Source organism: Macadamia integrifolia, chromosome 6 (genome assembly GCF_013358625.1).
Source record: "Macadamia integrifolia cultivar HAES 741 chromosome 6, SCU_Mint_v3, whole genome shotgun sequence".
Taxonomy (NCBI): Eukaryota; Viridiplantae; Streptophyta; class Magnoliopsida; order Proteales; family Proteaceae; genus Macadamia; species Macadamia integrifolia.
Window position 1 is genome coordinate 7,385,746 of NC_056562.1, and position 23,893 is coordinate 7,409,638.

The 23,893-nt window shown below is 38.4% G+C and overlaps 1 protein-coding gene across 4 annotated transcripts in view; it reads left to right on the forward strand.

Moving 5' to 3' along the window:
• Positions 1-23,160, forward strand: part of LOC122081379 (xylose isomerase-like) — a 41,334-nt gene extending 18,174 nt beyond the window's left edge. For all 4 annotated transcript variants that reach the window (XM_042648480.1, XM_042648481.1, XM_042648483.1 and 1 more), the window contains exons 8-21: positions 4,487-4,563; positions 4,653-4,707; positions 4,787-4,888; positions 5,117-5,168; positions 5,554-5,599; positions 5,689-5,744; positions 11,794-11,845; positions 21,097-21,176; positions 21,274-21,344; positions 21,439-21,479; positions 21,599-21,698; positions 21,805-21,876; positions 21,965-22,042; positions 22,918-23,160. In XM_042648480.1, the coding sequence (XP_042504414.1) occupies positions 4,487-4,563; positions 4,653-4,707; positions 4,787-4,888; positions 5,117-5,168; positions 5,554-5,599; positions 5,689-5,744; positions 11,794-11,845; positions 21,097-21,176; positions 21,274-21,344; positions 21,439-21,479; positions 21,599-21,698; positions 21,805-21,876; positions 21,965-22,042; positions 22,918-22,953 (918 nt within the window). In that variant the 3' untranslated portion in view covers positions 22,954-23,160. The remainder of the gene's footprint in view (positions 1-4,486; positions 4,564-4,652; positions 4,708-4,786; positions 4,889-5,116; positions 5,169-5,553; positions 5,600-5,688; positions 5,745-11,793; positions 11,846-21,096; positions 21,177-21,273; positions 21,345-21,438; positions 21,480-21,598; positions 21,699-21,804; positions 21,877-21,964; positions 22,043-22,917) is intronic.
• Positions 23,161-23,893: the final 733 nt, after the last annotated feature.

Genomic DNA, 23,893 nt, shown 5'->3' on the forward strand with positions numbered 1-23,893 from the left:
TATAATTCTACTTATATAAGAAATAAAAATTAAAGATTTATACCAATGCAGGATATTCATTAAAAAAAAAAAAATCAATAAAGTGAATAAACTAAGTTCTTCTTTATCATAGGCTCATAGCATATAATATAACTATGAAACAACATTATAAGTATAAAGAAAAAAGGTTGTTAAATTATGTAGGAATTTATTATACTTACCTCTATGATGCCAAAATGAGTGCCTGAGGTCATCTACTATATTTTACTCCTGTCAGTCTAATTAGGGCTGCAACTAAGGCCAGTATCACTGGAATGGGAAAAGAAAACCAGGAAAGAAGAAGAAGAAGAATGAAAGAAGAGAAGGGAAGTCTTGCTGGAATGGGAAGAAAAAGAATGAAGGAAGAGAAGAAGGGATCAAGGGAAGAGGAATAGAAAGAAAGAAAGAAGAAAAACAGATGATAAAGAGATCTCCGTTCAGTAACAGAGAAGAAGAAGAAAAAGAGTACCTTGAATGGCCTGAGGAAGACTCGCCGGAGGAGAGTTGCCAGTGCTGAAATTGACAGAGGAAGGAACACCGATGCCCTAGTTTTCCCAAACAAAGAAGAAAATAGCAAAAGGATTTTGCGATTTGTGATTTGTTCAACCAAAGTGTGGTTTTTGACTTTATATGGACTTGATCCCATAGTTCTCAAGTGTACAAAATTAACAAAATATATGGAATCTGTCGTGAAACCCATAAAGACCATGACTATCTTAGCCCACCCATACTACCTTAATGCTTTGCGTCGCCTTAGCAGCGTCTTGGCGACGCCTTAATAATTATGATTCAAAGTCATGATCCCATGCATCACATTGTATATAAACATTCTACACAAACCCAATCAAAACATTAGAAAAAGGAATTTGATCTTATATATTAATAAAAACATACCAAAGTGTTTAATTCAGTATGGTAGTGGAACACCTACGTCCAAAAAAATAAAAAAGAAAAAAAGAAAAGCCTTGTCGCCCATTGCCATCTTATAGATGTAAAATGAAACTTAAAGCTTTTCTTCTCCTCACGTCATATATTAAGTCATGTTATTAGGGAGATATCCTCAAGAAAGGAATAGTCATATTAGAGCTATAATGCGGATCAGGGGTTCCAAAGCATTATTTGGATTGCTTATGGGCCCACAAGAATGATATATAGCTCAAATTATGGTACCGGTGGCAAATCCATAATATCCGAAGCAAACAAGTCCTTAAAAGTGAAGAAATACTAGCTGAGATAATTGGAATTAAAACAATGAAAGAATGGGCTATTCTGGAAATTAGAGAAGAGTCGGGTAAATAGAGTTGAAATTCGGACATAGGGGGCTTTGTGTAATTAAGTAATCTGTCCTTGTAGTTTGTAAACACTTGCCTTTTTCAACCTTTAGACTTCAGGAAAGAAACTTTAAGCCAGCAGTAACGAGACTTCTCAAATCGATCTAGCACCTCAATGTGGACTCCAAATCGCAAAAGAAAATCAGGGGCAAGTTTGTATTTCCCAATTCTATCAAACCCAACCACTAGATGGACCCGAGATCTAAAGGATTGAAGCAAACAAATTCTGCAAGTTGTATTTGGTGGTAGAACCCAGATCTAAATCAGGTTTTGATTCACCATTAAAGGAATCACTTGGAACCAAGATTCTAGAGTTGGAGTCGCTTGGAGACCAGCTTCCTTCGACGTAAAACACGCGAATAATGGAACCTAATCAAAGGAGCTCCAGAAAGCCCTACTTCGGTGATTTATTGTGGGAAGCGAAGCAGAAAAGGGAAAGAAGAGGTTACATGTAGATGGGAGGGGAAAGAAGAGGAGGAAGAGAGAAAGGGAAGGCCAGTGAAGGAGAGAGAGCTACAAACATCTCATGGCAGTCATTGGTTTCACCCAAAACTCTTCATTCAATTCAAAACTCAAATCTGAAAATCAATCGTTGGTACAGCCAAATATATAAAGGTAAAACAATTTCTAATCCTATCTCGACTCAATGATGGAAACAAATTCTAACTCTATATTCTATGACTTTATTAAAGGATAAAAGGAAATTACAAATTTAACTAAAAAAAAATGGAATCCTAAGTCCTATGCGTAACGCATCAAGCTGTTTTGAGAGTAGCTCTGATACATGACCATGGTTCGAGAACTCGATCGAAACATGCTAAATTTTGCATGTTTCGCAGGTATCGACCCAGGTCGAAACGAAACCTTAGGGGATTTTAAAAAATCACCTATTTCGACCTAGTTTCGACAGGTTTCGACCAAGTTTCCCATGTTTCGACCGAAACATGGGAAATTTCGACATTCTCTTATGCATTTTTTCTCCTAAGTGTGGGAAACTTGGGGAAACAGTGGAGATTTTTATTTTTTGGCACTTATTTATGCCAAATATCATTTAAGTACTTAAGATATTATTCATAAATTAGGAAATACCCCCTATTTGAATCCAATAAAAATAGTTTAAAAATCAAATTCTTAAAGGATAAAAAGTCAACCCCCCAATCCAAGAACAAAAACTGGATTTTGGTTATAGGGGCGATTTTCAACTTTTAAATGCTGGTGTTTTTCTCAATTATGAAAATTTTATAAATCCTATAATGTTAAAACATTGCTAAAAACCAAAAGTCTGGTAAAATAATCTTTTGTTTTGATATCCTTAAAATTATTTTCATTCAGGCGATTTTAACAACATTCGCGCACTTTAAAATAAGTTTGACCGAAGCATAACTATGTCATTACAACTTAGATTTAAGTAATCTTAGACTTTTTGGAAAGCTAGTTTTATGTTATACCTAATACAAAAAGTCTCATGTAAAAATAAAAATCATTTGACCAGTCAAACTTATTATAGAATAAGAGCATTTATCTAAATGTTGATTTTTTATGGTTTGATGTGGCTAAATGTTGATTTTAATGACTTGATGTGGTTTAATGTTGATATTTTATGCTATAAGGTATATATAGCTTACTAAATAATATTAGAAAAGATAACATGTGTGCCTTGAGGGTAGTGAGTCACTACGTAGATGGAACCGCCTAGACACTCGGAATTGAGTCACTACTTTCGAGTGTTGAGTAATTAAGTCACTATTGTTCAGTGTTGATAGATAACTGTTGATGATGTAATATATATATATATATATATATTTTTTTTATGGGGTCGTTGCTTGGAGCAATGGCAAAGGGCTCTTTCCGCTTGCGCAGTGGTGCGGGTTCGAATCCTGGGAACCAGCCTCTTCGTAAAGGGGGTAAGGCTGTCTACCTATATACCCTCCCAGAACCTTGCTTAAGTGCGGAAAGCCTTTGTGCATTGGGTAACAGCCTTTTAACGGCCGATATAATATTTTTATCTATTTTGGATCATTTGGATTATATCTTATGTTTTGATGTAGATTGTAGACTATATAGTCATTATGTAGTAAAGTTTTAGAATTTAAGCTAATAAGTCAGCGTAATGATTATCGAACCTTTGGTTCACCACACAAGTAAGACTTTATGTGTTTTTTTTTTTATGAAACTAATGATGTGAATGTGTTAGAAATGTTTAAAATAGGCAGTACACAAAAAATCAAACAAAAAAAATACTGTTTGGGGGTCGAAACCTAAGTTTCCACCATACAGGGAAAAAGTCCCTGGTGTCTTCGAAATTTCCTAGGTTTCCTCTGAAATTTCGGTCTCCCCAGAGGATGAAACCTGGTCGAAACCCGATACCGTAAACCTTGTACATGACAAGCTGTGAGAAAGTCATTTGAGGTGGCATGACCATGTTCAAGAGAGGCCTTTGGATGCTCTAGTATAGAGGAGTGATTTCATTCAAATTGAAGGAACTAAAAGAGCCAGGGGTAGACTTAAATTAACCCTAGGAGAAGAAGTGAGGAAAGACATGCATAGGTTAGGCTTTGTATCTGGTATGATCTTGAATAGAGCTGATTGGAGGGTAAGGATCCATGTAGTGACCCCATTTAGTATAGATAAGACTGAGTAGTAGTTGTTCTTTTTATCAGGGATGTATTCCTATGGGCTCTTCTTCCTAGTCACAAGTCCTGATAATGCATAGTATTTTTTTTTTCTTTGTTTTAATTGTGCATATAAGTTATCTTACTTTCAAGTTTTGAACTCATTTTAGTAATAATGATCCAAGAGTTCATAATAAAAGAAGTTTTGAATTGAGAATCTATCTCTGGTGTTGGATAATCTGGTTTTTCTTTTGGATAAAGTGTGCTTGTTTATAAACTTCTTACAAGGGTGTATTAATCCCTGTTGGAGTTGAGGTAGGCATTCTCTTGACGTAGAGGGTCCTGGTCAAGCACTAGTTAGGTGAAGGTTGAGAATTGGCCTTTAATAGAAGGCATAAACTGGCTCTGACTTTCTATATTTTATCAATAACAAATCTAAATTCTCATGATTTATTTGGAATGAAGTTTCATTGGGTGATGCGTTGATACTTTCTTATATTTAATCAATGCTGTGTGGCTTTACAGGGGTCCAAAATCCGTCTTTTGTGGGGCACGGCTCAGTTGTTCTCGCATCCACGCTATATGCATGGAGCTGCCACTAGGTTGGTGCAGGATTTCGACTTCAACGTCCCATTACTTTCACATTCCTCAAGTGCAGCAAATGTTTAATTTTGGAAACTTTTGATTGCAGCTCTGAAGTAGGTGTTTATGCATATGCTGCAGCTCAAGTCAAGAAAGCAATGGAGGTGAGTGCTCCAGTATATGGATTTTACTCTGATGGACCCTGATTTTTTTTCCCTTAAATGCCCATAATCTTGTCTACAGGTTACACATTATCTTGGAGGAGAAAATTATGTTTTCTGGGGTGGTCGGGAGGGTTACCAGACTCTCTTGAACACGGATATGGAAAGAGAACTTAATCACTTGGTATGTTCGAATCTTTGTTGGAGTACTAACTGCCACTATAGGTATAATTTTTTTCAGTGCCAATTACATGATCTTTTTTCCCCTCCTTTTATATGTGGTGCCTTTGTAAGCAACGTAGTGCTCATGGTTATTTCTCCTTTTTCTTTACTCATAGGATACAATTTTCTGTCATTTGATATTTATGCTTGCCATTTCATCGATTGAATTTGAGTTCTTTGCTTTTCACAGGCAAGATTTCTTGAAGCTGCTGTAGCCTATAAGAAAAAGATTGGGTTCAACGGTACCTTTTTTTTTATTTATTTTTTATCATCACAGATATATAGAGTAACTATAAAACTCATAAAAGAAACTATCGGAAAAAAAGGTGAAGCTGCTGTAGCCTAAAAGAAAAAGATTGGGTTCAACGGTACCTTTTTTTATTTATTTTTTATCATCACAGATATATAGAGTAACTATAAAACTCATAAAAGAAAACTATCGGAAAAAAAGGTAGAGAACATCAGTCAATCATATGCTTAATATGTATTTTATGATTTGCTTGTTCCCAATAATTTATCTTGGACTTTCTTTATTCTTCTTTTAGTTGCCATTTATTTCCAAAACTCTCGTATGCAATTTCTTCTCTTTACCTCTATTGAAGTTTGAATAAACAATTTCCTTTTCAGGGACTCTACTGATAGAACCCAAACCTCAAGAACCTACTAAACACCAGTATGCTTTCGACTTGATTTCATTGAACTGCCTTTTTTATGTTCTGTTTTATGCATTCAAACCTGATGTTGTTTTGTGACTTATGTCAGGTATGACTGGGATGCTGCTACCTCAGCTAATTTTCTACGGAAATATGGCCTAACAGGTTATCCCCAAACCAGCTCAGCCCAATCATATTGACTATATTTTTCTATAATTCACACCTAGTTGTTCGTTTAGGCTCTTAATGAATAGGTGGTTTTTGTAACTAGTCTCCCTATACTTTTTTTATTTCCATTTTCTTTCTTGTAATTTTGGGCTGTTAAATTAAACTTTTATTGAGCCATAAGTCAACATTTAAATCACAGGGATAGGATATAAAGCAAAACCATAAATTTTTTACCTTCAGTTCTTGAAGCTGGAAAGTTATGTCCTCCTGAACCACCTTATTTTATTTATAACCATGTAATGTTTTTATCTTTCTAAGTTTTCTTCGTTTTTGGTTCATTTACCTTTATGTTGTCAGACAAGCTTCTTTATTCCATGCATCTTATTTATTTAAAAATGTGATGATCAAATTGTTTATTTTTATCGAAGATTGGTAATGTCCTGAGATTAGCTACTATCATGTTGTAGCTCCATTGATTTGTTTACCAGAGTTTCACAATTCCTGGTAGCATAAGTAGTACAAACACAATGCCATCCATCCTGAGATTAGCTATTCAAGTTTTGTAGTTTCTGATCCTAGTGGTACTCCATACTCTTACCGTATGGTGGCAACAGAAGTATAGCAATTTAGACCTGGGTTGGAACCGATATTTCAACCAAAATTTGGAGGAAACCATGGATTTTTTCTTGCTTGTTGGAAACGATGGTTTGATCCCCAAACTTTTTTTTTTCTCTCTATTTTTTCGTGTACATCTTATATTTTACATTTCTAACCTATTCCATGAATAGTTTCAAGAAAAAGACCCCCCAAATGTTACTTGTCGTGTTGACCCAAGTTTGCTAGTGTATTCTGAGTGAAACTGTACACTAGCCTAAGTCTACATATAAGTTACACACTGGAAAAGGAAATACATGATTATAACTAACAATTTCGACATCATCAATGAGTAGATCATGTAATTTTAACTAACATATAAAATTTGTAAGCATTCTACTATGTATACAACTACAATGTATAAAAAAAAGAAATGAATTTTGGGGAAAATGGGGTTTAATTTTTTGCTCCAAGTACTCTTCTTTATGTAGATCTTTTGGTTGTGCAAAATATGTGTGACTAGAATCAGAGATTTAGAGAAAAATTTGACATTTTTCTTGGCCTCAATCCACTGTTTCCCAAGAGAGTTGAAATATGGGAGATGTAAATTGAAATTTGTGAAAACGAGCTTGTGAAACAAGTCATTTTATGGACACTCCAGTTGATTTCTGGGAAATATCGGTCGAAATGGGTCGATACCACTTGAAACCAGTCGAAACCTTGGACTGTTACAATGTGCCATATAATTTTGTCTCGGATTGGCTCGATATGGTCGAAATTTCGAACTATGCATAAAGCTGACTCCATTGAGTGGGTCATGTTTCCTGTTGTATTCCTTAAAACTTAAGCTTCACCTTATGCTTCTCATCATTATATCCTGGATTGTCTTCATGATCAATATCATCATCATAGCTGGCTGGCCGTATTACTCGTTGAGCTAGTTGAAGCAGAGTTCGAGGAACATAATTGACAGTCGTATGTTATTGTCCCCCTAATTGTCCCGTTGTCCAGTGTACTCATTGGGTCGTCATTCCATGGTAGGTAACTTCTCAGTTAACTGTCTAACAGCTTCAGTTAGAGTATCATACGTAGTCAATGGAGCTTGGTGTGGAGTATTTGAACGCTTCTCAGCCATAGCTTTGATACCATAATGTAAGGTTAGGGCAATAATGTAAGGTTAGGACACAAGTGCCCTAACCCCAAATAAGATCACTAGTCTACTCCAACAAGTTACTGATCTCAATACTTGAATAAGATTTTAAATCACTTTCAGAAACTAAATCAACACTCTAAACAGGTCCTGATATCTCTGGCAATACCCACATAACAGTAGAATAATTACCCACTAGATATTACCATAAACAGAAGAAGAAAACCCCCATCGCAGGCAGAGAATAGGGTTCAAAACCTAGAAATAAGTTGCAATCCAAGAACCACAGTAACAATAGATAATAGAGGATGAGATTACCCTCAAAGGACAGTCCAGGTAAGTGGAATAAAACCCCAAAATCTCAGAGTAAAGTGATGGCCCAAAACTGAGATCTCACAGTTCTTGAATTAGGGCTCAAAAGGAGATTTCCCAGATCTTGATAGCCAGGCCACTAAAAAGGCCTAGTCTTCTGGTCGAGTGGTGCCTCTGGGGAGGCTAACTGAACCCCAAAGAATGGCCCCTGATGGCCTAAAATATTCAGAGATCTGTGGTCTTCTTTAAGCCGCCAGAATTCTACACTGGGGGTTCTCTTTGTATCTCAGAACAACAGCAAAGGCAGCAACCAACTGTGGTCTTTAATGATGGCAGTAGGTCTCATATGGTCTCAGTTATCATAGGAAATAGAAAATAACAATGGGAGAATAGAAGGAATTGGTGGGAAAGTAGGGGGATGGGGATAGGTGGCTATCTCAGCCTAGGCATCTCACCTCCAAGGACTCTCCCATCACAGCCTCTCTTAGGACAATGTTTGCACAAACAACAACAACAACAACAAAGCCTTTTCCCAACTTAATGGGGTTGGCTACATGAATCTGCGATTGGGTAAGATATAAAGCAAAGGAAAGAAAAGGGGAAAAGAAAAAGAAAAGAAACATAGCAACACGATACCTCCGGGACATCCCACTTAAATGCAATCGGCAACATGGATCTTTGCCTTCCAAATAGCTCTATTAGATGTCATACGACTCATACTAGGATCTAGGCCTAGCTTCTGCTTATCTTTACTTACCAACTCATCAATAGTCATTTTAGGCCTATCCCTAGCTCTTGTAGCTCCTTCCATCTGGATCTGATCACTCTCTCTTACAGGAGCATTCAAATGTCTATGTTGAACATGGCCAAACCACCTTAAGTGACATTCTCTGAGCTCGTCTTGGATCGGGGTCATTCCTCACTCTCTCTCCTAGTTTTGCTGCACATCCATCTCAACCAAGGTTTAAGATCTCACTCTCACCCCCCATCTCGCTAATCCAAAAAAGAGAGATCTCGCCAGATCTCGCCAAGATCATGTATTTTTTCCTGGTCGACTCAGTGGTTGGTCTCGGTGGCTATATGATCTTTGTAGCCCCTGAAACTTGGTATTTGTCCTATTTTAGACCTTCTAAACACAATGGAAACATCAATTTTTAAAAAATCAAAACTAAAATTGTACTTTGACTTTGTGCCCAATGTAAGTAGTCTCCGATTCTTCGGACCTTAGCCTAGTACGCTCTATTCCACAATCCACATTCCACAGTCAACACGTGACACAACATAATTATAAGAATTTAAAAGACATCATATATAAGAAAAGTTACTCCAAATGTGGATGAAGAGGTAATATTCTCTACTCTTTAAGCTTCAATGAGTTTAGGAATGGAGATGCTCGAGCAAAAGCACCAAAATTCTTGCTTAGTGTTTTTTCTTCAAAAAAGTAGTGAGGCGTGATTTGACGAGATCTTGATGAGATCTGGCGCGATCTCGGTCGATTTTTTGTACTATTTATATCTCGCCATGCATCTCGTCTCGTCTTTCTGAAAAAAAAGTGAGATATTAGTCAGATCTCGCTGAGATCTTGAACCAAGATCTCGCTGAGATCTTGAACCATGATCTCTCAACATCTTCATCTCTGCAACATTAACTAATCTATGTTACACTTTTTGACTGCCCAACATTTTGCCCCATACATCATAACTGGTCTTACGACTATCTTGTAGAATTTTCCTTTAAGCTTTAGAGGTATACGTCGATCACACAACACTCCAAATGCATCTTTCCACTTCATCCATCCTATTTTTTAATTCTATGAGACACATCATCATCGATCTCATCATCTTTGTTTATGATTGACCCCAAATATCTGAAAGAGTCGCTTTGTGGGATCTCTCTCGTCTCAAGTTCCACAACATCATTATCTATCCGTGAGTGGCTAAAGTTACACACCATATACTCCATCTTTGTTCTACTAATCTTAAGACCCTTAGATTCCAAGGTAGATATCCATAACTCTAACCTATCATTGATCTCTACCACAGTCTCAGCCACTAGCACAATATCATCAGTGAAAAGCATATACCACGGAACGTCCCCTTGAATGTTCTTGGTTAACTCATCCATGATGAGCGTAAATAGATAAGGACTTATAAACGTGAGGGAAAAACAATAATTTCTAGCCCAAAATTAGGGTAATAAAGCACAAACAATCTCTGATTTCAAGAGTTAACTTGAAACAACAAACGGAAGCAGAACAGTAACTATTTGAACACAAAGCAGTCACTTTTTCCAGATCTTGAGAAGGGAAGGGCAGAATTAGTATTATGCAAATATCTAAAGATCAGGCTATCAGAAAGAGCCTAGATTTTAATCAATCTCCAAATTAGGGTTCTTGAATGCCTAGTCAAAATTCGAGTTTGTTCGGATGGCTAAATTGCTTAATCAGAAAAAAGTGTGACATCCAATCTTTTAGACGACTTGAAGAAATTCGAGGAAAACTTGAAGAACAATACTTCTTGTTGGATGAAGAAGATGATGAAAGAATAATTAAAAAAAAAAGGATTGAGATGGGATAGATGTGGATGAGATGGTGGGATGGCTATCTCAGCCTGAGCCTCTCATCCACAGCTACCTCAGCTATTGAAGAAATTATTTTTCAGAATTTTAGGAGCACAAAGCTGCAATTTCATTTATAAATTCGTGTTCAAATCTGTAGCCCCGTACTAACTTATATAGAAGACTTTAAACAGACTTAAACACTAAAAATGAAAGGCCTAACCTAATCCCTAACTAATTAGGAAACCTAAAATAACAAAGAAATTAGACTCAAAACTGGACTCTAATTAAACTAATGAATTAAATCTCGTTTTTCTACTTTCAACCCATATTTTAGGCCCGTTAAAGTGGCCTATTACAAATAAAGCCTATGGGATCCAAAGGCCCAATACATGCAAAACCCAACCCAAGGCTTATTTCCAATAAAAACAAGCTCATTAAGTGATTTATCTGCATCATCCCTGATGTAACCTAATAGTGATGGGAAACTCATTACCTTGACCTCCCACGGTTCTCACACTCATCACCACACCCTCATACATGTCTTTAATAATATCTACATATTTACTTGACACCCCTTTCTTCTCCAATACATGCCAAATGAGCTCTCTGGGGACTTTGTCGTATGCCTTTTCTATGTCAATGAGGACCATATGGAGATCCTTTTTGTATGTTTTAGACCTTTCCATAAGCCTCCTAAAAAGGTAAATCACTTCAATAAAACCGAATTTGTTCCTTAAGATATTGGTTTCTCTTCTTATATGGACTTCAATAACCTTCTCCCATAATTTCATGGTTTGACTCATGAGTTTTATGCCTTTATAATTATTGCAACTCTGGTATCGCCTTTATTTCTGTAAAATGGGACAACAATAATGCTCATAATCTTGTTAAACAACTTAGTAAGCCAAGAAACCCAACATAGTCCTAAGCTCTTCCACACTTCAATTGGGGCCTTATCTGGCCTCGTGCGTTACATACTATCATCTTTCCTAAGGCTTATTTAACCTTGTCACTCCTATCTTCCGTATATATCTATGATACATGCTGTCATGTTGGATACTCACCCCACTCCTACTTGAGCATACCACAATAGGGATACACTCCTATTGTGATTACTATCAACTTAACAAAATATATTACCACAGAACACCACTACCCCTGTGGTACATCTTAACATACTTTTTTGTTTTCCTTCTCCTCTTCTCTACCTTAAGTTCACTCACTAATCTAATAGATGAAGGATTGTAGAAAAAAGAGACTTTGAAGGAGGACCACACAAGATTTTCAATTGACTTGAAAAGGACTCATGCAGCCCCTTTTGACTAGTTGTTTAGTTGAATATTATAATAGTCTTGCTAAATTAATATTTGAAGGCATAAGAAAATACATGTACAATGCTTTACCTGAGTTGTTGTCCTCGCTTTTTTGTAGGAGAATTTAAGCTCAACATTGAGTGCAACCATGCCACCCTTTCTGGTCATAGGTATGTCTATGTTTGGTTTTCTAGTATCTTTCTGAAGTTGGAATACCTTTATATGATTTTGTTTGAATTTAACATTTTACTATATTGTTTAAGTAATGAATCCTACATTTGAACCTCAAGGTGCTAGCTTAGTTGGCAAGGACCAACACCTTGTTGGGTCCTGGTTGACAATGAGAGGGGGATGAATAAGTGTGCCAAATCATTTTTCTTTTTCCAACTGTACCCCTGATGTAGCAATCATTGTTGGCACTTTAATAGATACATAGGCTTTAATGTTGCCTAGAACTGCGATGTATATTGTTTATTCTCAATGTTGCTCAGAACTCACACAATTTGTATTGCTGCTCAGAGTGGTCTCACAAACCTTACACGTAAATCACCGTCTCATTCACAATCGTATGTACATCACACTACAACATACAAGTGGTCAGGTCTATCAGATATACACACCCATCCTGTAGACAAACACTCCAATGTTCTATATAATGAGAGCATACACAACCACAACCCAAGAGATTTGTGTTTCGGCCAGTTTTCTACATGCATAAAGTAATGTCCACTGTCGGGTTCAACATCTACTCAATATTAATTTTGGCTGTACCCGTAGCCAAGGGAACACATTCCCAATTTCCACCAATGATATACAATGGCTTAGTCTTCACCCCTATTTTCCCAGAATGATTTGAGAGGATACACCCATGGCAAGTAGGTCTAGGTAGTGGTAACTACCAAGGAACACACTATCCCTGTGTCCAACACCCACTAGAAACCAATTACAAAATGAAATTGGGCTTATATCAATCCCCTACAATGATGCACATGCTAGCATAGGTTTACAGTATCAAACTCCTATACCTAGCATACAAACAAACACACAAATATACATATAAAAGTAAATACAGGGGTTGAAGATGATACGACCCTTGTCTGAGATACCCGGAGATATCGGGAGATGTCCAGAGTTGTCGCGGTGATGTTCCAAAGATGCCTCGAGTTCACTAGAACTTCCAAGAACAGTTGTAACCCAAAACTAGCAATGAACTGGAACCCCCTTAGCAGTAGTGGTTTCCCGAATCTCTCTCTTTCTTACTTCCCTCTTTTTCCTTTTCTTTCCTTCTGCCGTCTTTTCATTCTTTTCTTTCTTTTACTCCTTTGTAGAAGTTCACAATAGCTTCAACAATGTCAGTCACTCCTCTTTTCTCTTTCTCCTCTTTTTTCTACCCCTTCCTTTCTTTCTTTTTCTTCTTTGTAGAAGCTCCCAAAACCTTAACAGTGGAAACCACCACAAAAATCCTCATCAATGGAGCTCTCCAAGCTTACTTGAAGTATGAAAAAATCATTCAGCACAGACACTAACAAGGAGAGGCTTCTTTATTTTCCCTTTTCTTTTCTTCTTCCTTCTCTTTTCGATCTCTTTTTCTTGGCTACCACCAATGGAGGGAGCTGCCCTAGCATCTAGCAACTTGACAAGCCTCTGATGGAGGCATAAGACCAAATGCATAAGGTCAAGTATATTTCTTTCAAACTCTACATCTCCCACGAGCTTTAACTTGATTTTCTGGCACCTCTGCCACACCCCTCTCTGATTTCTTCAGTCAGTTGTGTAGAACTCGGAGAGATGATGATCCTCCAACTTGATTCACCCAATTCAGATTTAAGATGACAAAGTTATGGCCATTTGAAGTTCAAGCCGTGAGAAAGGAGTATTTGAAATCTTCGAGGGCAGCATGGGCTATGCTGGTGGCATGTGGTACAGCAGCATGGCTCTTAGTGGTGTCTTTAATCTGATTCATTGGATGAGCTTAATGGACAACAAATCATGGTCGTAAGATATGAATGTAGGGGTTGGCGCATCTGTTAGGTATAACACCATCGGGGGGCAACGTTTCACACTCTTATTTGCTGAAACGCACGCTTGTCTACGAACTGTCGAATCTGCAAATCATCTTAACTACACAATCAAGATAAAGGAGCTATAGTCCTTGGGGACTATGAGAACCACAAAACTTCTGATATTTACGGATAAACCCCCCGAATTTTGAAGATAACTATTAGTGGATTCCGACTTATGGAACATCACACAAGGTCCCCCTCCAAGGCTCCAATCCAAACTTTGACTTTAGAAACTCCCTAAAATCCTTATGATCTAATCTGAGCCAATAGCCTTAGAAATCTATTAAAAACCCATCAGCAGGACCAACCGACAGGTGATCAACTGGTTGCAATCTGAAGACTGTATTTTGGCTCAAAACTTCACCATTTACCTAGCTAATAAGGCCATGTTTGGTCCATAGAGTTTATAGGGGGATCACTCCACCTTCATTTGAGTCTATCGCGTCACATTTCTTATAGTGGAATCGGGAGATCCAACTGAATCTCTGCCGAAACCCTAAATAAGTGGGTTTTTTTCCAACTTCCTATTCTAAGCTGGTTGAGCGCAAATATTGGGTTGGTGAGTATGCATTGGGGTTCTACAAGCACAATGGAGAGTACTCATTCAAACCCAAGCCACATTGCTAGGTTTAGACCTCAAACCCACCCAAAACCCAAAACCCAAAACCCAAAACCTACCATCTAAAAGTATGGAAATGAAGTGGGAAAAGAGTGGAGGTGAATCACCTACCTTGGGTACGCAATGTAGGAGGTGAAAACTCAAGTTCGGAGTTTCCCTTCCTTTCCTCTTCTCCTTCTTCTCCTTCTTCTCCTTCTTCTCCTTCTTTTCCTCTCTCCCTCTCTCTCATTCTTCTCTTAAGAAATAAACGAGCTTTAAAAGCTCATGTCTATTTATAGACCAATGCATGTTTGCCTTGGTCAGCCCCAAATGTCCAAACCCATTAATGAATGTGTTGGACTGTGTGGACCCACCGTCTTGACTCTTCAAGTAATTAATCAGATGCTAGGAGGGGTGTTCAAGGTATGAGAAGAATTTTGGAAAGTATGGACGCAATATGCCGGGTCCCACAACCATTAACTCATAGTAGACAGCACAAACCCACCAGCAGGTTCTAACGGGCAGATCAGGTGCCACTAGTAGGTGATCAGTCGGTGGTCCTACTGTACTCATTTTGGCTGGAATTTCTCAAGTGTCCTTGCTCATTTGGGAAGGCGGTTCACTTGGGGTTTATGAACACTATGTGGAGCATGCTCATCATGCATTGAGTCATTAAGTAAAAGGGCTCGGGCCACTTACTATCAAGGCTTGGAAAATCTGAAACTCTTCCAGGTGTCTTGGCAAGGTCTGCAAAGGCATGTAGGGTCATCTTTCCTCTCCAAGAAGTGGGCTGTTACATGCCAAAAGTCAACGGAGCTAACACTCCTTGGTGCATTACCTATAAGCAGAAGTTCAAATTTGACCGGATTAGGACATGGGTGTAACACTCAGTCCAATCTCTCCTACTAGTACTTGAGTCTTGAGCACCTCATCGAATGAACTATCTCCCCCTTCGCTCAGTTGGTGTTTCTCCTTTGCATGTGAAAACACCTCTTTGAATCAACAAAAGAAAATGTCTAAGGAATGCACAAGCTACCTCAGACAAAACATCTCTCTCCAAAGCAATCTCTCTCAGTGCAGGATACAAGAATGGTTTAAAGTATCTCTGATACCGATACGATACCCTTCGATATGTATCTTAAATTTAGCCGACCGATACGATACACACCGATACGATACATGGAATTTTTAAAATCCTTTCGTATCGATATATATCCTACAATACATACCGATATGCACCAATACACTATCGATATGTATTGATACTCTATGGAAAATATAAAATCGAGGTGAAATATACATTTCGGTATGTATCGGTACATATTGGTAAGTATTTGTATGTATTGATCGGTATGTATCGATGAGTATCAGTACGTATCCGTGAGTATCGGTATGTATCGATCGGTACGTATCAATGAGTATCAGTACTTATTGGTGAGTCTCGGTACACATCGGTGAGTATCAATATGTACCGCTACAGTGCGCTACGGTCATATAATGGCCAAGATGGGTATTTTTTCAGAAAACATGATTTTTTGAGGTGTTTTTGTTCCAAAGTTGCTGCCAACCATATTTCTCTCTAACTAAAGTGGAAATCAAGGTTGTGAACAAGGATTTTACATTTATGGGGCAACTACAAACCTTGAATTCTTAGTGCGATACCCTTAATTTAGTGTTTATGCATAATACATATTATCAATAGATTTTTTTAATAATTTTTTATGCAAAAGTGTTTAAAAAGGTGTTTCATATCCATTTATATGCGTATCTTTAGCGTATCTCCGATACGATACGATACCCTCTGATACGTATCGTAATTTTGGTCGACCGATATGGCGACCGATACCGATACTTTAATCCTTGGATACAAGCATCTATAGGAGTGCCCATACAAATCTTCCCAATCCTATAAATGTAAGAGTTCAAACTACATAGGACTTCCCATATGCATCTTCCCTATCCTATGAGTTGAAAACTCAATTGCTCAATTGATACCAACAACTATAGAACACAATTGCTACACAACCACCAGCTGTCCATCAAAAACCTATGCATCCAGTCAAAACAACATACTGCTCCCCCTGTCACTAGTGTTAAAGCATCTAAGTTCGCCGAAGTCAGACAATCATAATGATCACTAAAGAACTACACTCTAACAATTACCAGTAGGAATGACAACTAAACGTATGACCCATACTGATGACTACTTCATCAAGATGCAAATACTCAAAGGAATTACATTATGTGTCAACTGATGTCTCTAATCTTGAGCACTACTGCAGGAACTCTACTGTCATAATCTGAGTCCTACTAGGGGCACTACTAAATATCTAGTGAGCTCCCCTCTCTTATGCACCTAGTGCTTGGGAGGTGTGCCCACTCCCACACCCAAGTTGGGTGGAGTGAGGTGGTGAGTGTAACTCCATAGACCTCTATGTGCTTCTCTCTCCAAATCAACTGACCAATTGCCTTGGTCCTATGCATCTGTTTCTAACTAGAAGCTCTTCTGCTCTATCTCTCTGCTCAGTCATTGACAACTGTCTCTTGACTCTGTCTCTGCCTTTGTCCTACCAAACCAATTAACCTATTTGTTGATTGCCCAACTGAAGGTCTGCTCTTTCTGACACCTTGCACAACCATATTGGCCATCTGTCTAGTCTGCTTAATTGGTGTCAGTGTTCTGTTTGTCTCTCCTCCATATACTACACAAGGCCACCTGAGACTGGTCAATAGATTGTGATTGATGCTTCTTGGACTGCCTCTCCTTGACTTGCCCTCTAGAACCTCTTTTGACTTTCTGGTTCTAGAGATCTTATGGTTTCTCTCCTTTTGTGCTAGCTGAGGGGAGAGCACTGCCTTATAATGCTTGGCCCAATGTTCAAGCTGGATTCCACTGGCTGTCTGCAAAGTGTTGCTATTGGAATCCTCCCTCCATAACTAAAATCTAATTTGGATGTGCACTTGGCTCTCCTATGCTATATCCATTGCACCTGTGTTAATGCCTGCGAAAATATGACTATATCACTAGGGGCTGCCTATGAAGCTGGGTGAGACACTGCCTGCAGGTGGGAACCATCTGTCTAGGCTTTTGATAACTGAATGTACCGAACCTGCCCTGCTCAACTGGTCTTTGCTGATAAGCTCTGCCAAGTTTTCCATAATCACCAAACTCTGCCACTGTGCACTCTGCCTTTGTTCCCTATCTGAATGGTCTGTTGGCCTCTACCTCTGCTCTCTATATTATGTGGATTGCCTCCACTATACCTGATGTGTAGGAGATCTCATTTCACTACTGCATCTTTGTTCTCTCTTCCTCTTGTCTCCTCTTAGATATCTTTTGTGTCTTGCATGTGGTCTGTCTCTGTGTCTGAACTTAATTCTCTCTATAGCTCTCCTAATGACTCGCCTTACTCTGTAATAGAACCAGAGCTAATAATGGGTCATCACTGACAACCCACAGTTTGAGATGGATGTCTGTCAATCTCAACAACTACAGGTGGGGTGACTGATTGGCTCCTCTGTAACTCAGCCAACTCTCTGTAAGGAAATGATCTCTGCTTCTAAATCTTTGTTTAACTTTTCAAAATCATTTTCGATTTCATTTCCTCTGCTAATCGCTCGAGATTGCACATCCATTTTCTCTCTCAGGGCTAGGTTCTTTGACTCTAGCTTGGTTCACACCTCACTTTGCTTTCTCAGTTGGTCTTCAAAAGATTTTATAACCTGAGGGTCATCTCTGGACTTCATCATCTATGAGGTAGAAGAACCATCACGATCCGACTCTTGTGCTCTCAAATATTGTTACTGCCTCTTCAAAGCTACTGCATCTTTCATCTCTGCTAATGATCTGTGCTTCTAGTGCTACAATGATAAAGCTACACCCTTAGATATGTCCTCAACCCAAAGATGATCTCATCCTTAGATTCAATCATCTCTCCATCCATATCAACCAGTGTCTCAAACCACTCAGATTCACTAGTGGAGAACTGGACACTAATCATAAAATGAAGTTGAGTTTATATCAATGCCCTACAATGATGCACATGCTAACATAGTTCTACAATATCAAACTCCTATACCTAACATACATACAAACACTCAGATATATACAAATGAAAGTAAATACAGGAGTTGAAGATGCTTACAACCCTTGTTTGAGGTACCTGGAGATATTAGGAGATGTCTGGAGTTGTCTGAGAGATGTTCTGAAGATGCATCGAGTTCAGTGGAACTTCCAAGAGTGGCTGCAACCCGAAACTAGCAATGAACTGGAACTCCCTTGGCAGTAATGGTTTTCCCAGTCACTCTCTTTCTTGCTTCCCTCTCTTTCCTCATCTTTTTTCCCCCTTTCTTTTACTTCTTTGTAGAAGCTCACAATAGCTTCAACAATTTCAAACACTTCTCTTTTCTCTTTCTCCTATTTTTTCTTCTCTTTCTTTTCTTTCTTTTTCTTCTTTGTAGAAGCTCCCAAAACTTTAACAATGGCAACAACAACAAAAAAAAATCCTCATTAATGGAGCTCTCCATCCTAATTTGAAGTACGAAAATATCATTCAACACACAAAGCGAACATGGGCTCTCTATTTTCCCTTTTCTTTTCTTCTTCCTTCTCTTTTCCATCTTTTTTTCTTGACTACCACCAATGGAAGTTGTTTCCCTAGCTTCTAGCAACTTCACAAGCCTCTAATGGAGGCATTAGACCAAATGCCTGAGGTGGAGCATATTTCTTTCAAACCCAAGGCCTCCCATGAGATTCAACTTGATTTTCTGACCAGCTCTGCAACGGCCCCCTCTGATTTCTTCATTCAGGTGTGTATAACTCAGAGAGATGAAGATTCTCCAGCTTGAATCACCCAAATCGGAGTTAAAATGACCAAGTTATGGCTATTTGAAGTTCAGGCAGTGAAAAAGGAGTATTTGGAATTTTCCAGGGCAGCGTGGGATACGCTGGCTGCGTGTGGTGCAGCAGCATGGCTCTCGGTCGTTGGATCAGATTTTAAAATGGTACTCTTAATATGATCCGTTGGATGAGCCTAATGGACAACAAACCATGGCTGCAAGATCTGAATAAAGGGGATGACGCATCTATCAGGCATAACGTCATTGGGGGCAATGTCTCGCACTCCTATTGGCTGAAACGTACACCTGTCTGCGCACCGTTGGATCTGCAGATCGTCTTGACCACACAATCAAGACAAAGGAGCAATAGCCCTTGGGGACTATGAGGACCACAAAACTTCTGATATTTAAAGATAGCCCCCTCCGCCTTTTGAAGATAGCTAGTAGGGGCTTCCAACTTATGGAAAGTCACACAAGGCCCCTCCGATCCAAATTTGACTTCCAAAACTCCCCAAAGTCCTTATGATCCAATCTGGGCAACCAGATCCAGATCTGATCAAATTTTCGGAAAATACGTAAAAGCCCTCCCGTCACAGATTAAGTGCTAAAAATCCCTAAGGTTACTGTGAGCACTTTCCGAATTGGATTTTTGGTTTTTCGGACCGGTGTCATGGAAAATGTCATAACTCCCTCGTATTTGGATTGAGTTGAAACAAAATGTATATGGTTCATGACTCAAAGCTCTACAAACTTTCAAAACATCCCATCAGCATTTTCGGCAATGTAAAAGACCAAAATGCCCTGAACTTTCCGAAGGCTTAACGTTTTCATCTGATATCAAATCGAGACAAATCTGGATGCATTGGAAAGAATTTTTTTTATTCGACTTACATGTAGGAGTCGACACCTAGAACATTAATCTTCAATGCCTCAAATGCCGCCAAGTGGAAATAGGCCAAAATTGCCAATATCGGGCCTGGAAATCCGGACCATATACCATGGCTGCACCATAAACACTTAATTTAACATCACACTCCACACAACACTGCCATCTCATTGGAGAGACCGTATGTTGCCACATCATCGCTACCATCTCATCACTGCCACGTGGCCGAGGTTGCCAACAAGGACAACCGGAAAACATCACACCTCACAGTTAAGAGGTCATGAGTTCAACTCTCCTTAGGTCCCACCTATCAGAAAAATAAAATGAAAAATTTTCTAGGTTTGATGACAAAGAACTCTTTCAAAAAAGTCTCAATATCTTCTCTTTTTCTACTACAAACTTGATTGTCTATCCTTTTTCTTTTTTTCATATCCTATGGGGATTGAATATATACAAATCGATTATCAAAAAAAAAAAATATATATATATATATATATACACACACACACAAATGTTTCCATATTTACAAAATGTTCACACTTTTGTTGCTTACATATCTGGGACTACAAAAGGAGGATTTAAAAAAGAAAACTGTAATCTTACACCGTTTTTGTTTTGAACTTGCTTATTTGTTTTCTCAAAGCCGAAATGTGGTAGGAATGATGATGTCAATTGAAAATTTTCTGAAAGTGATCCGGAGAAAATTGATGCTTGGTTATGAGTTAAAAAGTATATGTTAATGGACTACGGATGACCGTATCGTCTATCACCCATATTTATGAAAACTTTTAAGTAATTTTTCATGCAGTTGGAAAGGGATAAGAAATGGATGGAAAGTCATTTTCCTTCTTATTTGAATATTCTCAGGATATTTATCAAAGCTAAAAAAAATCTTTTGATCCATGGTAGGATTTACAATCTGAAACAAATTGGTCCCCTGTATGTTTTTAAGATACAATTTTGAATTTCAGAACATTGCCTGAGCATAAATGGAATTGCTTCTTCACCAACTCTAAATATTTACGTGTTTTGCAGCTGTCACCACGAGCTTGAAACTGCAAGAATCAATGGGTTACTAGGAAATATTGATGCAAACACTGGCGATCCCCAGATAGGTATTAAATTATGTCCAGTCTATCAGAAAAATCTGCCTTTTGGAATACAGTTGAAAAGTATTCTTAGTTCCAATCAATGACTGTTTTGCTGCTACAGGTTGGGATACGGATCAATTCCTTACAGATATAGGAGAGGCAACCTTAGTGATGCTTAGTGTGGTCAGAAATGTATGAGTATGAAATGTGCTATTTTGTTTATGTAAATATCACTAGGTGGCATTTGATTAAATTGGTGCTCTTTGCTTTTCTTATTTGTTCTTAGGGAGGGCTTGCACCGGGAGGATTCAACTTTGATGCAAAATTGTTAGTCTTGTTTCTTTTGGTTTCTTCCTTCTTATTTTTTTCCTGTCATTTTCCCCAAAGACTTTGGAATCAATTTACAATTAGATTCGACCTTGCTGACTTCATGAACTGGGTTACAGACGGAGAGAGAGTATAGATGTTGAGGATTTATTTATTGCTCATATATCTGGAATGGATACCTTGGCTCGCGGACTTCGAAATGTCGCCAAGCTGATAGAGGTGAGGAATCTCTCTCTCTCTCTCTCTCTCTCTCTCGTATAGTTGTATCTCTCTTGTATCTCTTTCATATGGCTTGCTTATTTTTGTGGTTCATTGGGTTTTAAAGGATGGTTCTTTGTCTGAGCTTGTCCACAAGCGGTATGAAAGTTTTGACACTGAGATTGGGGCTCTGATAGAGGTATGTGCCTTTAGAATCTTTGTAGGTTTGTTCTATCTTGAATTGCTTTCCTTCCATAGCTGATGACGTATTATGCTTCTTCCAACAGGCTGGCAAGGCTGACTTTGAGTTGCTAGAGAAAAAAGCCTTGGAATGGGGAGAGCCAGAGGTTGCTTCTGGCAAGCAGGTAATAAGAGAACTTCATATTGGACATTTTCCATTGTTACTAATAGTTTTGCCATCATATTTAGAATAATTTATCATGGTGACTGGTTCAGGGAGCATTACTGCATAAAAGGACCCATTGTTTTGTGCTCTTCAGTTCCTGCTCAACAAATCAGCATATTCTAAGTTCAATGTATTCATCAAATTAGATTGGAAATATTATTCCTTCAGCTACCAGTCCTACCGTTAGATTCTTAAAAGATGATCTTGTTCAAACATGAGCAAGATAATAATGTTGGTTTACCATGCCATGCGGGGGAAAGGGGGTTTTAAAATGCTCCAAGTAGGTTAATTGCACGCAAGGGGTTGCTGAACATGCTATTGGAAAACTCACCCCCTTAAGGTTTGGGTTTTGATTAAAACTGAGATTGTGAAAATATGCACTCCCTTGCCAATGTTGTTTTGCTGTAAATCTCCCCTAATAATCCAGTGGTTAAAAAGCCACACCCTGTATGAGGGAGTTCTCGTGGACTTGGTTACTGTAAAAGAGCAACCCAATGCATAAGGCTCCCGCTACTGCAGGGTCTGGGAGGGGCAAGTGTAAGCAGCCTTACCACCTACTTCGCAGAAGAGGCTGTTTCCAAGTTTTGAACCTGTGACCAATATGTTGTAATACTGCAACTTAACCGTTGTGCCATAGGCTCGCCCGCTAGTTCTCATGGACTTGCTTGCCGCAGGATGTGCAAAAAAATAGTGCCTTTATGTTTGTTCACAAATGTTTAGTTATATGGCTTCCTGTTAAGGAATTCATTGGCCCTTATTTTCTTCGGACAACCATGATATTAACTTTATATGTTTATTCAGAAGCTAAATATAGTTCCTTCTCTTGTGTTGCAGGAACTTGCAGAGATGATCTTCCAATCTGCATTATAGATGACACACATGAAGAGAAATAATAATAGTAACAGTAGAAAAGGCAAAGAGAAGATGTTGAGGCACTCTTTTGGGAATGACCGATAATACTGGTTCCCTTACTAATATGTATGGGGTTTTGGACTAATTCCTAAAGCAGGGCTTGCTATTGTTTTTTATCATGATTAATTTTGAATGCTTCTCATATGGTAATTGCTTTTATGATCAGTATTAAGCGTATCCTGGATTATAATGCCTGAGGTGAAATCACATGCTTCAGAATCCTAACTCTCAAATATGCAACCGTTGAGATTAACCATATCCAAAGAATCTACACAATTTGCATTTGCCAGAAACCAGACTTGAGATCGAATTTACTGAAAATTATAGCTCTTGTAATCCGGAGTAGAAGCGGCTGATAGTTAGGAACAGGATACCTGATCGATTGAAGAGCATCATTGAAAGGCTTGTAATTGATAACTAGCCTCGGACACCACCAATATGAGCAAGACAGGCATAGACTGAATCGTTCATCTGATTTTCCTTTCTTTGAGTTTGCTCACCAAAACTCTGAATATGCTGATAACGAGAGATAATGGCAGTTTTGTAAATATATCAAGATTTCAACGGGGAGTGGGAGGGTTGTAATTAAACAGAATCTTACAGGGTACTTTGGAATGCATAAAGCAGGCTTTTAATTAAATAGAATCTTAAAAGGTACTTTCGGAAGGCTTAAAGGAGTTAGACACAGAAGGGATTAAGTTTAAAGAATAGGGATAGACTTGGAATGAAAGTTAAATTAAGGACTAAGAGGATTAAAGCGATAAGGGAAGGGTGTTTTGGGGAATCTGATTTAAGTTCCCAATATCGTGAACGTGAAGGGAGATGTAGTCATCTTCAACCTCTGACTTCTGTACCCAGCAGAAACTAGAACTATTGTATCAAGGAGAATGAGGAGGTA